At 43.4% G+C, this 14901-nt stretch overlaps 1 protein-coding gene across 6 annotated transcripts in view; it reads left to right on the top strand.

Moving 5' to 3' along the window:
* The window catches only part of PTPRG (protein tyrosine phosphatase receptor type G), a 684348-nt gene that overhangs the window by 95763 nt on the left and 573684 nt on the right, over positions 1 to 14901 (top strand). The window contains exon 2 of one of the 6 annotated variants that reach the window (XM_087866887.1): positions 11021 to 11198. The exons of the other annotated variants lie outside the window; for them this stretch is intronic. Coding sequence (XP_087723013.1) covers positions 11171 to 11198 — 28 coding nt within the window. The 5' untranslated portion in view covers positions 11021 to 11170. The remainder of the gene's footprint in view (positions 1 to 11020; positions 11199 to 14901) is intronic. 6 annotated transcript variants of the gene reach the window in all.

Below are 14901 nucleotides of genomic sequence, written 5' to 3'. Positions count from 1 at the left end.
CAATTTTCGGTAGCTCTTGACGGACTCTATTCTGCTTCATTGGAGAGGAAGATGGTTTGATGGTGCCGTGTATGTTCTTTCAGTGAAAAAGCCTTTGCAGATAGTCTCTCCAGGCAGTAGGATGTAGCAGGAAAGACAGCTACAAAATGGGAGTCTGAATTCTGATTCTGAGCATTCGCTACCCAAAAAAGTTTAGGCAGATACTTTTTTTTTTTTTTTTAAACGTTGAGCGTAAAGTTCTTTCTTCTGTCCAAAAGTAGATTAGATTCAATGTGGGATGGACAGTAGATTTAATTTTGAGTGTCATGGGTGACTCATAGATTGAGACTGCTTGGATCACCATGTCGAGAAGGATTTGAAGTCGAGTCTAGGCTCACTGGCACAGTGTCTGGATCGACTTACGATTTTCGGTAGCCTATTTACCTAAACCAAATGATACTATTTTTCATTCCTGGATGGAATGTAAAGTTTCCTTTAAACATAATGTTAGCATAATTGAAAGAATGGAGTTGGTTTTTAAAATAAGAGTGAATTCATATATAGAAGGCGTGGCTCGGATATGGCAGAAACCACGAACATACTATGAGAAAGAACGAAATTCTGGAAACGTGAAGCAGATGAATAATGTCAGCCTGTCTGACGGGATCGTTTGGGGGATTTTCATGCCGGTGGAAGTTCATCGTGATTCCTAAAGGCAGTGCAGAGGTGCTGAGCTAAGTTTCTTTTTGGCCTGGGAGGTAGATCTGAACCCAGAGCCTGCCCACGCACTGGTGGAGAGAGGCTTCGTGTGTAGGATGTGAGCAGCCTTACAGAACGTAGACTAGAGCAGGAGAGGATCGCCTGTACTCTGAACCTGGATGGCCTGACGTCTGCCTCACTAGTGGGAGGAGCTTCAGTTGCTCCTCATTAAGGTTGGGGCAGTAGTCCTACCTGCTTCATGGTGTTGGTAGGAGAATTTTAAATGGGTCCATTCAGGGGAGCCTCCAGAGCAGCAAGACAGTGTTCACGTGTTGACGGTGGTGATAATTATTGGACGCAGGGAACAAGTCATGAAACATATTTGAATATTTTCCTCCTCATTTTAAAAAAAGAGGTAGCTGGCCTTACCGATTGCCAAGACTACTCAAGTCTGAAGTCTTACTATTTTTATGAAAGTTTGCCCTTTTTAAAAATAAAAAAAAAGAAGAAAGTTATTTCTGGATGGAGGAGTAGCAAATCTTGACTTTGGTGAATATCTTATTTCCCCCCTAGTTTCTATATGCTCTTTCTTGTGCTGGTGTATATCTTATTTATCTGGCTGCCTGAGGCAGTTTAGAATATGTAAGCATTTATGCAACTGAATATTTCTTAGAATTATGGCATCTTTGGTGAATGAGTCTTTCTAGGCTGAGACATTTTATCATGCTATAAATATCAGAAACACTAGAAATTAAAGAATGAGTTTAGTTCGTTTTTGTTTATAAATCCAACCCCTTTTATTTTCCAGTGGATGGAGTACTTTGTTTTAAAACTACCTTGCTTTTTTTTCCCCCTGCAGAGCGAATAAGGGTAGATAATCATTTGTGCATCGATACTAACATTTTTATGTAAAGACTGCAGCCCTAGATGCATCAAATCCCAGCACCTATGAGCTGGTTTTGAAATGTGATTGTGGAAAAGAGAATACTGATTTAAGAACTCTGGTCTGTCAAAACAAACAAAACAAAACAAACCAAAACACCAGTCCCTTACAGTTTCTTTCCAAATATTGATAACTTAAATTTTAATAAAAACCAGGCCTAACACCTCATCCAGTATGGTTTTCTTTTCTTATTATCATATACACATTGGTGTAGCTCACCCAGATCTGGTGAGCAGACCAACCGGTTTCCTCCAGGGGAGCCCTGGAGCGGCCCCCAGCGGAGGGACCCCTGGAGGAAGGGCACGAGTTGCTCCAATGGGAAAAGCGAGGGGCTCCTGGTACTGGCCCCTCCCGCGTCACATGTTTGCATGGGGTGTGGAGACAGGAATCTCCAAAAATCCACCTCAGCTGTCTGGGCTGCTGCCCTAACCCGGGGTCTTTTGCTTCCCCTGGGAAGTCGATGCCGCCAAGTTCCCTAGGGGGTGCGCTGAGACCATCGGCAGGCTGTGCCTCTGTGACAGGGCCAATCCTGAGTGACCCCGAGGGCTCACGTAGTCATCCAGGCACCTGTGTCCGCCAAGTACCCGGTCTCTATCAAGTGGGTGGAGCCCTTCCGAGCCCAGGTGGACTCCCTGTACCTTGTCCTTGGGGAGCTCCAGCAGCAGCGGGGCGGGGCCTCCGTGGGGAAGGCGCAGGTGCGGACTTGTGTGACTTGTGTGGAAGGCATCAGTCTACCCTCGTTCAAGCAAGCCGTCCGGGAGCCAAGGATGTACTAGCAAGAGGGGGGACAGCAGTTCGTAGTAAATGGTGGTTCCCGGCAGTCCTTCCCCTCAGCCCCAACCTGTTCTGGGGGCCAAGCCCACTGGAGATCCAGGAACTCCCCCCCACAGAGAGGATGCAGGACCTACCCCGGAGTCGTAGCCTGTGTCTGGAGCCGAGAGAAAAGGAGAGAAGTTGTTTACTTGGATTGTCCTGGAGATGAGAGCCTAGAGAGCTGACACCAAAGTGTGGCACCCTTCCACCAGGAGACTGCGGGAAACCCGCCTCCGGGGCTCTGGGGGCTGTGCCTGAGTGGCAGTATGGAGGGTTTTGGAAGGTCCTCATGAATAAAGACCCCAGTGGGTGAAACCTTGAGGGGGGAAAAAAAGAAACCATCTAAACTTCCCTTCTATGCCTAGATTTGCATAGAAGGGAACCTTCCTCCTACTTGAATGGGATTATAAGGTCACCGTCATCTTAAAGTATGCCCAGAAATTCTTTGATTCTCCTTTCGGGAGCTGGAGCTGCTGATAGAGCTCTTTTACTGAGAAGGGGGGCTGGACTCAGTGACTCATTTCTAATGGACAGAATAAGATTAAAGTGACAATGACTTAAGCAAGTAGGTGTCTGAAGAGACTTCCTCCCTTGGGTCACTTAGTCTGGGGGAATCCACCTGCCATGTTGTAAGGACACTCAGGTAGCCCTTAGGAGAGGCCTACATGGTGAGGAACGGAGGCCATCTACTGAAAGTCATGTGAGTGAGCTTGGAAGTGTATCTTCCATTCCAAGTCAGATACTCAGATGACTCTAGCCCATCTGATAACATTGAGTGAAGCCTCATTAGGGAACCTGTGCCTGAATTCTTGGCTCAACTGCTCTAGAATCCCTGACCCACAGAAACTATGAGACAGTCAGTGTTGTTCGAAGCAGCTGTGGGGTAATTTGTTACCAATACTAGATAGCTAATAAATAGCCATTAATCATCACTGAATCCCTAAGCAAATTCCTCTCCTTGGCATACCTTTTGCATTGGGACCAACTACGGGGGACGCCCTGGGAAAGGTCTTTCTAGGAGCAGAAAGGGGAATGTTGTGGGGTTAGAATGGGTACTTTGCACACATAAGGAAGGTCTGTTACAGTAGCAATTTTTAAAGACTTCCCAACCAACACTTCTTGATGGTGACTTGGTTCCTATGACTGTCAGTGTGCAGGAGTGCAGGTGAGCAAGGGAGGGCAAAGCAGGTGCTGTGGATGGGAATACAGACATTGGCTTCTGATTAATCTCCAAGTCTGTCGTGACTCATTTACTTAGTTTTCAAAACGGTCGGAAAGAGCCAGGGCATTGGCATTCTACTAAGTTTTGTATGAAATCGGGCTTTGCCACTGGTTGTCGTCTCCACAAAGGCCAGGGTGTGTCGTTCCCTTCTGAAGGAGTCGTAGAACATGGAAGGTTTTCAGTCGATGTTTGTTGAGTGAATGAATGAGCATCATCGTGTGATTTGTGAGCAGATGACAATCTTTTTTGAGTCTCAGTATCCTGTTTTGTAATGTAGATAAATAACCCCTATCTTACAGGGATAGGGTAAGGGCTGGAGATCGTCAGCGTCCTAAATTGCCTGGCCTAGAGGAGGTGGGCACGTATTTTGTGAAATCCTTGAAGAATGAATGTGAAGTTTGGTCATGTTCTTTCTGTTTTGGTGGGATTAGTCTGGGTAATTCAGTGCCTTCAGTGGTTGGTGATGAATTCGGAAAGTGGACTGTTGGAGTTGGCTTCGTGTCTGGATCATACCACGTGGAGTGTCACCGAGTTCCCACTCCACATGCTCCTTGGAGTCTAGCTGATGTCACTCCCCTCTCCTTTCCAAGAAGTTAACGTTGCAGTCCTGAGTTGGAGTTACCCAGAAGGAAGCCCTATTCCTGGGACTCTCTGGGGTGGCCTTGAGCAGGGCTCTGGATACAGATGGGCCATCATCACTCTTCGTAGGTCTTCTTCTGTCCCAAGAGTGCCTCCACATTATTTCTTTCACTAAGATGGTTTCAATAAAGTGACCTAGTATAAATCCATATATTCAGTAAAAACACTGCTGCCTTTGTATGGTAAATAATATTAAGCAGTGATAGTTTGGGGGTTAAAAAGGGCTCGAGAAGATACTGAATAGGAATTTTCTGTCTGAAGGGTTATACCCTATTTGTGTGTGTGTGTGTGTGTGTGTGTGCGCACTTTTGCGTGTGTTTGGTACTTCTAACAAATGGAGTTTTCTGAGAAATGTTAGTGCTACTATCAATACCTCTCCTGTTTGAGTGGGGACTCTTATGGGGAAATTCAGATTTAATGTCTGTTTTTGTTCTGTTCTGTTTCGTATTGCTGCGCTGTGGTTGGGGGTGGAATTGTGAAGAGAGGAAATCCTGTGTGGTAGGTGGGGTGGTAATCTTGATCATGTGAGTTCCTACCTTTCTACCATCCAGAACTTGAGAACTAGAAGAGGTACAAAATGAGGATCCAAAAAATACGTTGACCTTCTGCAGTATTTGCCTATATACGCTTATGTATATAAATGAAAGATTTTCCAAAAATGAAATGTGCAGATGAAGCTCATTCCGTGGACAATTTATATGTGAATTTGAGAAGTCCTGCAATTGGAAAGGACTAGAAGTCTGGCTCTTAGAGACTTACTTTTTTTTTTTTTTTTTTTTGGCCATACAAAATGGCTAATTACACTGCGAACCAGAGACAGGTGGCTGTGGTATCTTACTTGGTAAATAAAGAATGATGTTAACCTCTCCAGAATGCTGGGGGCTATTGAATTTGGGCAGAAAATCCTATAAAGGAGAAAGAGCTGCAGAGTGTAATAAACTCCCCGGTGCTCAATAAAACCCCTGTTCCTCTCAGGCTGGCTGGTCAGGATCAAGGGCGCTGCTGCAGAGCTGGGAAGGCTCCTTACCGGTGGGAAGGTGATGAGATTTCTCCTCTCCTGCTATCTGTCTGAATTACTTCTGGGCCTGACGGAGACAGGGACTCACTTTTGATAGCAGTTCAGGACTTTGGGTATCTTATTTCCCTTAAGTTAAACCCACCAGTCTTCATTAGCCAGAGAATTTCCGCTCCTGGGGAGGGTATGTGGTAACCCTGACGAGCTTGTGTTCAGTTCTCTGCTGATACTTGGAGGCTGTGGGCCCTGGAGGAGGCCGCCGAGCCTGTGCGCCATCTTTTCCTGGGTGAGCCTGTGCGCCCAGAGGAAAACAGCCTTGCAGAGGCATTGGGAGCTGAGATCAAATGATACACACCGTGTAGCTGGCTGGTGGTTTCCCAGTTACTGGTTCTCTTTTAAGTTTAAGGCAGTCAGCACAGCCTTAGCACTGCTGCTGGTTTGGACTGGATGATGCTTTGTTGTGGGGTCTCTCGTGTACACTGTGGGATGTTTAGCAGCATCCCTGATGCCACTAGCCTCCACCCCCCTCCCCCTCCTACCTGTGACACCAAGGGTGCCTCCAGACACGTTTGCTCCCTCACCACTGATAAAAAAGGTACTTAAAGCCTAATGTTAGATTTTTCCTTTGATTGAAAATGCTGTTGAATGGTACGTGGAATGAAGGAATGACTTCAAATTAATATTATCTCTGATACTTAATAAAAAAATTATATAATGATAGTGTCTTTCCCTCCCGCCCCCCCTTTTTTTACTCATTCATTGAATTGGGTGATTTAAATGGTTCTTTTAAAATTTAAGCTGCGCCGTGGGGCGCCTGGGTGGCTCAGTCTGTTGAGCAGCAGACTCTTGATTTTGGCTCAGGTCGTGATCTTGGGTCGTGAGATTGAGCCCCCTGTCGGGGAGATTCTTTCCCTCTGCCTCTCCCCCTGCGTGCACTCTCTTTTTCTCTTGCTCTCCATCTCTCCCTCGCTCTCTCTCAAATAAATAAATCTTTAAAGAAAATGTTAAGCCCAGCTCTTGGCTTAAACCAGCGTTAATCACTTCAGGATAGACTTGAAAACAATAGCAGAATGGTCTCCTGAGACCACCGATCATAACAGAAGAACTCGAATCCTAAGAGAATCACAAATGAGCTCAAAACTTAAAAGTGTTCGCAACAAGCTGAATTCGGATCGCACAGGTTAATGTATTTGATTTAACCTTTTAACCTCTACGGATCTCTAAAAATTTCTGTTTCTAAGGTGCAGAAGCATTGACATAGAGATGGGGAGAAAATATCTTCCTGATTTTTCCTGTAAAGTCTGGCGTTTTTGACATAAGCATACTAGAAATGAAAATATAAATATTTGGTGCTGGTTGTTGGATAATGATATTAGTCATATTAAAAATCACGCTCATAGCCAACGTATGCTACTTAACACGTGTCAGCTACGGTTCTAAGCGTGTTCCCTATATTAATGTCACGTGCTCCACAGAACAATCCTATGAGGTAGGTCCTGTCATGACTGTAGCGCGCTCTGCTTTTACAAACAAGGAAACCAAAACAAAGAAGTGACTTGCCCAGAGTTATCCAGCTAATAAGTGGCAGCCTGGCTACTCCTTTTTAACCTCATTTTTGCTGATTCTAAGACTCCAGCCACAAGACCAGGGCACGGCACACCATAGTCCAGTAAGCAAGCATGTGGCCCACCGTGTATTTTTATTAAAAAAGATTCATTGGAATACAGCCATGTCTGTTTGTTGACTTTGTCTTTGGCTATTTTCTTGCTAACATGGTAGAGTTAGGTGGTGGCAACAAGCATATGGCTGCCAACCCTAAAATGCTTACCGTTTGGCCCACCCCTGCCAGGACCATTTTCATCCACATGTGTCGTGCAGAAAGCTTGCGTAGGAAAAAAAAATAATCATAATTCCGCAGACTTTCAAGTATGATTTAGTTAACATTCATCTCCTACATCGAGAGCCCAAGTATTTGGTGTCGTAGTGTTATAGTGGATGTTAAGACATTTCTGGGACACCCCTCTTCCTCAGGGCATTCTCAGCTATTCTTTTTGGGAGGGGAGAGGACCAGATAAAGTTAAATGCATGAAAAATTGGAGACAGCATAGCAAAGTAGATAGAGGGACATTTGTCAGTGAGTGTGCAATTAAGGTGTGCAGAGATGGAAAATGAGCGTGGGTGTGTTATGCTACAAAGTGGCTATTTGGAAATAGCCCTCTGAAAGGTTCCATTCTTCTTCCTGCTTTTCTTTAACAGCTTCAGAATAGAAACTGACGGCTCCCCGCCTTTTTTAGAGAGAGAGAGAGAGTGTGACCCGGGGGTGGGGGAGGTGAGTGGGGAGGGTCAGAGGGAGAGAGAATCCCAAGCAGGTTCCATGCCCAGCACAGAGCCTGATGCGGTCTCGATCTCACGATTCTGAGATCACAACCTGAGCCACAATCAAGAGTCAGAGGCTTGACCAGCTGAGCCACCGAGACACCCTTGACAGGCTCGTTTTTGTAGAAAGCAATTGGCAGCATGTTGGGGGGAGGGGGTGGGGATAGAAAACAAGAAATGAATTCCTTTTGTCAAATCAGAAATTATACAAATTTTACAAAAAGTATTAGAGGGAATGTATAGCGCTTTAATTGGTTTTATGGTTTTATCACTTTTTTTTTTTTAAAGGTTACTTTGTATTACTCTCTGCTGAAGATTGTAGAATTTCCTGAAGTTTAATGAACTCTTGGAGTAAAATCACAACAAATGTGACTTCCCAGGGTTTTCATGAGGTGATATTATTTTAGACTAAAGATATGTTACGCTAGGCTGTCATTTCCTAGGAGGATTCCCTCCACCACATAGGTTCCTCTTTATCTGAAATTACAGTGGGCTGCAACATAAAGCTTTTTGGGTACACCTAATTCACAGAATACTTGGTGTATATTAAATCAGTGGTGGCCTAGTTTTTTTTTTTAGGCTCACTTATTACATTGAACGTTAGTTAATACAGAGATGCTTTATAATTATAGTTTTGTCCCCTGCTTAAACTAATACTGTGCATTGCATCTTTTTTATTGACGTGTTCTTCTGCGTACTCCTGAGTGAAGGCTGCTGGCAACTCCCTAGGATTGGTTATTTAAAATTTTGATTTTTTAGGGGTGCCAGGGTGTCTCGATCGATTAAGCATCTGCCTTTGGCTCAGGTCATGATCTCTGGGTCTGGGATCGAGCCCCACGTCGGACTCCCTGTTGATCAGGGAGCCTGCTTCTCTCCCTCTCTCTCCCTGTGCCCCTCCCTACTGCTTGTTCTGTCTCTCTCATTCTCAAATAAATACAATCTTTAAAAAAATTAAAAAAAAAAATAAAATTTTGCTTTTTAGGTTAAGAGGGGACCAGGCTTGTATAATCAGAACAAAAAGTACCAGCAGGAGTGTTCATTTCATGGATTTTCAGTGCTTCATTTCCTGTGGGATTGATGGATGGTTTTTGTGGCATAGAGTTGCTCACTGAGACCCAGAATTGGGTCAGAAGGACCGATTGGAGTGTGGCCTGCAGAGATGCTGGCCTCGGTGGGAAGGGCCCAGAAGGAATGTTGAGCCCGCCCACAGCGATGACAGCATCGCCCCAATCTGCTGCGTGCCCGTGGCTAATAGCGCCTGCGCCTGTCTTTCCTTCTGCCCTTCACAGACTCACCCCCATGGTTAATTACAGTTTGATGTCTAGTTCCCATAGCCGATTTTACTAGTTGACGCTGGGACCTACAGTATATTGTTGAATGATGGAATGTTTTCCCTTTTTCTTCGTTGAAGCAAGGAATTTCCTGGTTGGAACCACATGGTGCAGGTTTATCTTCACATTCTTCTGTAGGATGCACATTAGTGTTTGAGGCCTGTGTCCTCCACTGCCACAGAAATCAGTCCTGCGGGAGATAGCAGCACAGACAGAGAAGGGATCGTGGCACGCCCTGGCATCACCGACGTCGGGGTGGGCCATAGGAGCAGGTGGCAGGTGGGACTGGGAGGAAGCCCGTTGTGATCTTTTGGTCTGCAAATTGAGGGTACTGTATCATAGATGTTACTGTAATTCGGTGCTATTATTGAGTGCGAACTCGGCATGAAGCATCAGACTGATTATAAAATCTATCCCTACATGTTCTTCTATTTAAATATGAACTCTGAGCAACACTTGATTGGATGGGAGGTTGGGAGTAAGTAGCACGTAAATTCCTTAGGTTAAGATGTAGTAGGAGGGGCGGCCTGGATGGCTCAGTTCCTTAAGCTTCTGACTCTTGATTTCAGCTCAGGTCGTGATCTCAGGGTCCTGGGATTGAGCCCTGAGTGGGGATTCTGCTTGTCTCCCTTTCTCTCTGCTCTTCACCCTTCCACTGGCTCCTATATTCTCTCTCAAATAAATAAATAAATCTTTAAAAAAAAAGATGTAGTAGGAAAAAGAAACATGATTTTGTGCATGAGAAAAACCCATTGAGCATCTCTGAGATAGACATGCAAATGTCGACTTGAGTAGAAAGATCTGGATACTGATCTCCATTTCCTCCCTCTCTCATTTTTGGATTTTACTATTACCTGATGTATTTAAAGCCAAATTGGAATCCCACACTGTATTTTTTTTTTTTTCCCAAAAATTGGGGGTGGGGGTAGGAGGAGAAGATCCCTTAATTCCCCCAAAAGGTTTGATGTACTTCTGGATTCTGTTTATTTAGCAAATGTTACTGAGCACCTGCTTGTGGTTAAAAATGAATTTAAAATAACTTTATCGTGACCTTTCCTTTTTGCAATTTTTATAGCACCTTATGAGGTAGCTGGAGAAGTCCTGGAATGTCTTTCAAACTCTGAATGGGAATTAACTGTTTAGAAGTTGTCAGCTAGTGTCACTAGGTGATAATTCCCCTCTGTGTGAATGTCATGGTTACAGTCTGCTTTTTTGCCTCTAAAAGAACAATTATATTCAAGAAATTTCCTAGTGCATTTAAAAACAGCTGGGTGAAAGTCATTTTAAATCCCCAAATCCAACACATTAGTTCTTTTATGCATTTAATTAAGCAGAAGTTAAAATAAATTAGAACAGAAGACATTCAGTGCTGATTGTTGAATCAACAAAGCAAGAAACAGCCTAGCATTACCCAACCACAGATGTCTGTCACTCAGCACTGTTGCCCTATAAATTTGCATCAACTCTTAACATTTTTTGAATAATGATTTCTTTTCTAGTAAAAACTGGCACGTGATGTATAGCCAGCAATGTTCTTTATACGGACTTGACTTCTGCGTGTGCATGCGTGCGTGTGTGTGTGTGTGTGTGTGTAATTTCTCTTATATTAACTTTACATTGCTGGCTTGGATCATTTTTTGGGAGGGAGGAGACTAGCCTAGATGGATAAAGTTTAGGAAAATCTAGAAAACAGAGAAAAGATTTGGCAGTAAATGTGGATATTAGTGGAAATGAATCTGGAGATTGTTTCATTTTTAGTACTAACATATTCTTAAGGACAGGATGAATATGAGTTTCATTTGTCTTTATAATGTGAGTAATATATGTCTGGTTCATTGCAGAAGTAGTTGATGAAAAGCACATCAGCCAGAAACTTAGCTATATATAGTCTGATCGCCCACAGGTATTGCTGTTACCGTTGAGTATGTATTTTTCATGGTAGGTGTATACTTTTTGCTTTTTTTTTTTCTTTTACAGCAGTATGTCTTTTTTTTTTTTTTAAGATATTATTTATTTACTTGAGAGAGAGAAAGCACCAGCAGGAGGGAGGGACAGAGGGAGAAGCAGACTCCCGGCTGAGCAGCGTGCCCCACATGGGGCTCGACCGCAGGACCCTGAGATCATGACCTGAGCTGAAGGCAGATGCTTCACCGATGGAGCCACCCAGGCGCCCAGACAGCAGTATGTTTTATAGGCAGTCTTATATTGTCTTTTTACCCGCTTGATAGAATATCATGATTGATGTGGTGTCCACTGTTGGCTTCCAAATAATTCTGGGGAGAAATGAGGGTAAGGCTGGTGTTTCAACTGAAACAGGGTTTCACCACACATTTTGAATACTTTTAGCTGCTGGGTAATGGGTACATAAGGGTTCACTGTACTCTTGCTTTTGCATACATTTTAAATTTCCCTTAATAAAAAATTTGTAGCTGCATGTGTCATTTAGTCCTAAATATCTCCTCAGGTCTATGGATGAACATTGCTTTCATCAATCCTACAAGCCTCATGATTGTAGCATGCACCGTAACTGGTTGCATAGTCATGATTTCACCATTGCCTTGAGGTTAGATCTCAGTTTTTTAGACCATTCTTGCAAATGGATGCAAACTTGTTTGATCATTTTCTTAAGAATTTATTGGTTAAATTTTATTTGTTTTTCATTACTCAAAAAGGAATCTTGAATTACTGAAGACAGGAGATCCAGAAATCTTTATTTAGCAGTTAGTAAAGTTTGTGAAATCAGTACATTCTCTGAATGCATAGTTGTAAACAGATGAATTTTATAGTTACACACACACACACACACACACACACACAAGTCCACAAATAATTTTTATTGCCTGATGTCTTGGTGCCTTGACGTATTTTAACTCATGATGCAATTTCCCTTGACATTTCTGAAGACATCTTTTGAGTACATGGGGATTGCATAGTTCACACATGGTCTGTCATCTTTGTGTCGTTTAATCTACTAATTCCCATTTCTCAGCTGAGGGCTGTTCTAGACCTTCCCCTGCCCAGGGGGCAGTGGGGCCAGACAGAATAGAGACTGGGTAACCGTGTGATCGTAGACCAGCAGTTTTTTCTTATCTGATTCTATAGTTAGTTAGATTGAGAATCCTGAGTGAGGAGTATTAGTCTGTTCTGTGAGCCTCAAATTAATTTGCTTAGGTTAATTTTGGGTTAATTTAATATCAATCACTATCTCTTACGTGAGCTTAAGTATAGGGCAGTTTCTGTGTAATACCTGGTACCCACTTGATGCAACTGAATATTTAGAGCAGTCTTGGGAGGTCGTTTCTTTTATTCTCTCCATTTTACAAGTGTGGAAATGAGCCCTACAGAGATAAGTGTGCTCAGAGGAGCACATGGCCAGATTGTTTTGGACACTGTAGTCAACCCATTTGGAAGCTTGGATCAAGATCCAAATGGATCAGTGTGAATTTTTGGTAGATGTCTATTTACTTAATAATTATAATGTATGGAGATGGAAAACATTAGAATATAGGCCTGGGATTAAAATCTGCCCATTGGTTATGTGCCTAAAAGTTTCTTTTCTAGCTATGCCTTGGTAGCTAAATTTTACTGACTTTCCATTTTCAACTCTCTTAATTTGATTTGGAATAAGCCACATTGCTAATGTGTGGGGTCCCAGAGTGGTAAAGTGGCTTGTTTATTTCATATGTATGTTTTTTAAGTTAGCAATTGCTGAAAATTGGCAGCCCCCTTTGATGTGGAAGACCTGGAACATGAGTCATTAATAAAGAGTGTTTGGATTTATGGGCTGCGGCCTGGGGATGGGAGAGGGAAGCGACTAGTAGAGTTTTGAAAGGTAGCTTCCATACAGATCTTTCTTAGGGATTAGAATTTATGAAATCTTTTTGGGAAGTTCAATATGCAGAGGTATTGACCTCTCGTTTGGAAGCAGAACATGTGTGCACAGCCCGAGCAGTCTCGATGTTGAGTAGATTAGGATGCTTTATCATCATTGGTCCCAGGGTGCAGGCCAGGCAGTAAGCAGGGGGCTGTTGCAGGGATGAGGGCCCCCCTCAGCAGCTTCGCGTCGCAGCCTCATGAGCAAGCCAGAGGCGTGGGTGCAGATGCCCTCCCCCATGCCAAGGCATATGAAGGATGAAGGTAAAATGGTTGTCTCTTTGAAAGACACTTGAAACCAGCAGCTGAAGAAACGATATGGAATATCTGAAGGGGTAGCCTGATGAATTTTAAAAACTGAAGGAAGGGATACATATTTATGTTTGGCCCGGGGAAGAAATCCTCAACATGTGTTTTAAAAGGTCTGCATAGTGGTCTGGTCATTTTAGATAAAGTTGTCTGAATACAGGAAGTGGGTGTTCAAGACTAGGGAGGAGGAGCCAGGTGGGATTGGAATCATCAGGTACGACGGATGGTTTTTTCTCTCATTCCCCCCTTTTTCTTTTTTGAAAGATTTTATTTATTTGAGAGAGAGACAGATAGTGAGAGAGAGCATGGGGGGGGGGGATGGAGAGGGAGAAGCAGGCTCTCCATTAAGCAAGGAGCCTGATGAGGGACTCAATCCCAGGACCCAGGGATCACGACCTGAGCCAAAGGCAGATGCTTAACCAACTGAGGCACCCAGGTGCCCATCATCTCCCATTAAAAAAAAAAAAGAAAAAGAAAAAGATTTATTTGAGAGAGCTAGAACAGGGGGAGGGGCGGAGGCAGAGGGAGAGAATCTCAAGCAGGCAGACTCCCCACTGAGTATGGAGCCTGACCCGGACCTCTATCCCAGGACCCCGAGATCATGACCTGAGCTGAAATCAAGATTTGGGTGCTCAACCGACTGAGCCACCCAGGCACTCCTCTCATCTCCCTTTTTAATTGGAAAGAAGTGAATTTCATTGTAGTTTTTCCCTCTGTCTTCAAATATTTGACCTCTCCAGCTTGGAGCATCCCAGACAAGATGGCCACCTCCATGATAAAATGTTGAGTAGTTTAGAGTCTAAAGTGAATTTCTATCCTGGCATCCAGGTTTCTTAGCTTGGCATTCCACGTTTCCAGAACAGCATTATCTGAGTTCTTTCGCAATCCCATTATAACCACATCCCATTTTGATAACTATTAAAAACAACCCCCAAACTCGTCCAGTTTCTGTTGGACTGAAACTTTCTTTTTGTTCTCTAAAAGTAAATGTCCACGGTAGCACCCAGCATGTTCTTTTTCATTGTATTCCCACCCCTAAATTTGGGATGCCTCTAAATGCCCACCCTTATTAAGGATCTCTGTGTTGATCATTTTTTTTTCTTCCTCATAAACTTTTCTGGAAGAATGATTTTGTTTTTGTTTTTGTTTTTTTCTTAAGTGAGACAGTCATCCCTAAGTTAAATTTATATGAGTAGGAGAAGGAGAGATATTCATGAAGACGCTAGCTTGATGTGATTGGAAAGACAGAAACATTGCAAGAACTGTGCCATAGTCAAACTGGATAGTTTGGAAAGCTTGCAGCCTCAGGGATGAATGTATATAGAGTCCCAAATGGTACATTAATTGATTTTGATTATATGACTCCAAAGCTTGAGGATTTCAAACTGTTTTCAAACTAATGGCCACCACATTTGGCAAGGAGCCCAGCTGTGTCTTGGGTTCATTATGAAAGGAGATCTTGACAGCTCATCAGGAGGACAGAATGCCTGCTAGGTTTTTGAGTAGTTGCTCAGTTTCAGAGGAACTTGTAGTTTTTCTTTAAATGGTACTAGAAATTTAGGGCCCCTACCACCTGCCAGGCCAGAGTGACTCTGGTGAGCACTCTCAGAACCTTAACAGTATGATCTCAAGGTCTCATTAGATTCCAGCTACTAAAGCCTCTGATGATCAGAGGTTGGCACAGTTTAATGGAATTCGATGA

Source organism: Ursus americanus, chromosome 14 (assembly GCF_024610735.1).
Source record: "Ursus americanus isolate L20-20 chromosome 14, mUrsAme1.1.p, whole genome shotgun sequence".
Taxonomy (NCBI): Eukaryota; Metazoa; Chordata; class Mammalia; order Carnivora; family Ursidae; genus Ursus; species Ursus americanus.
This window is presented reverse-complemented; position numbering and strand designations above follow the sequence as displayed.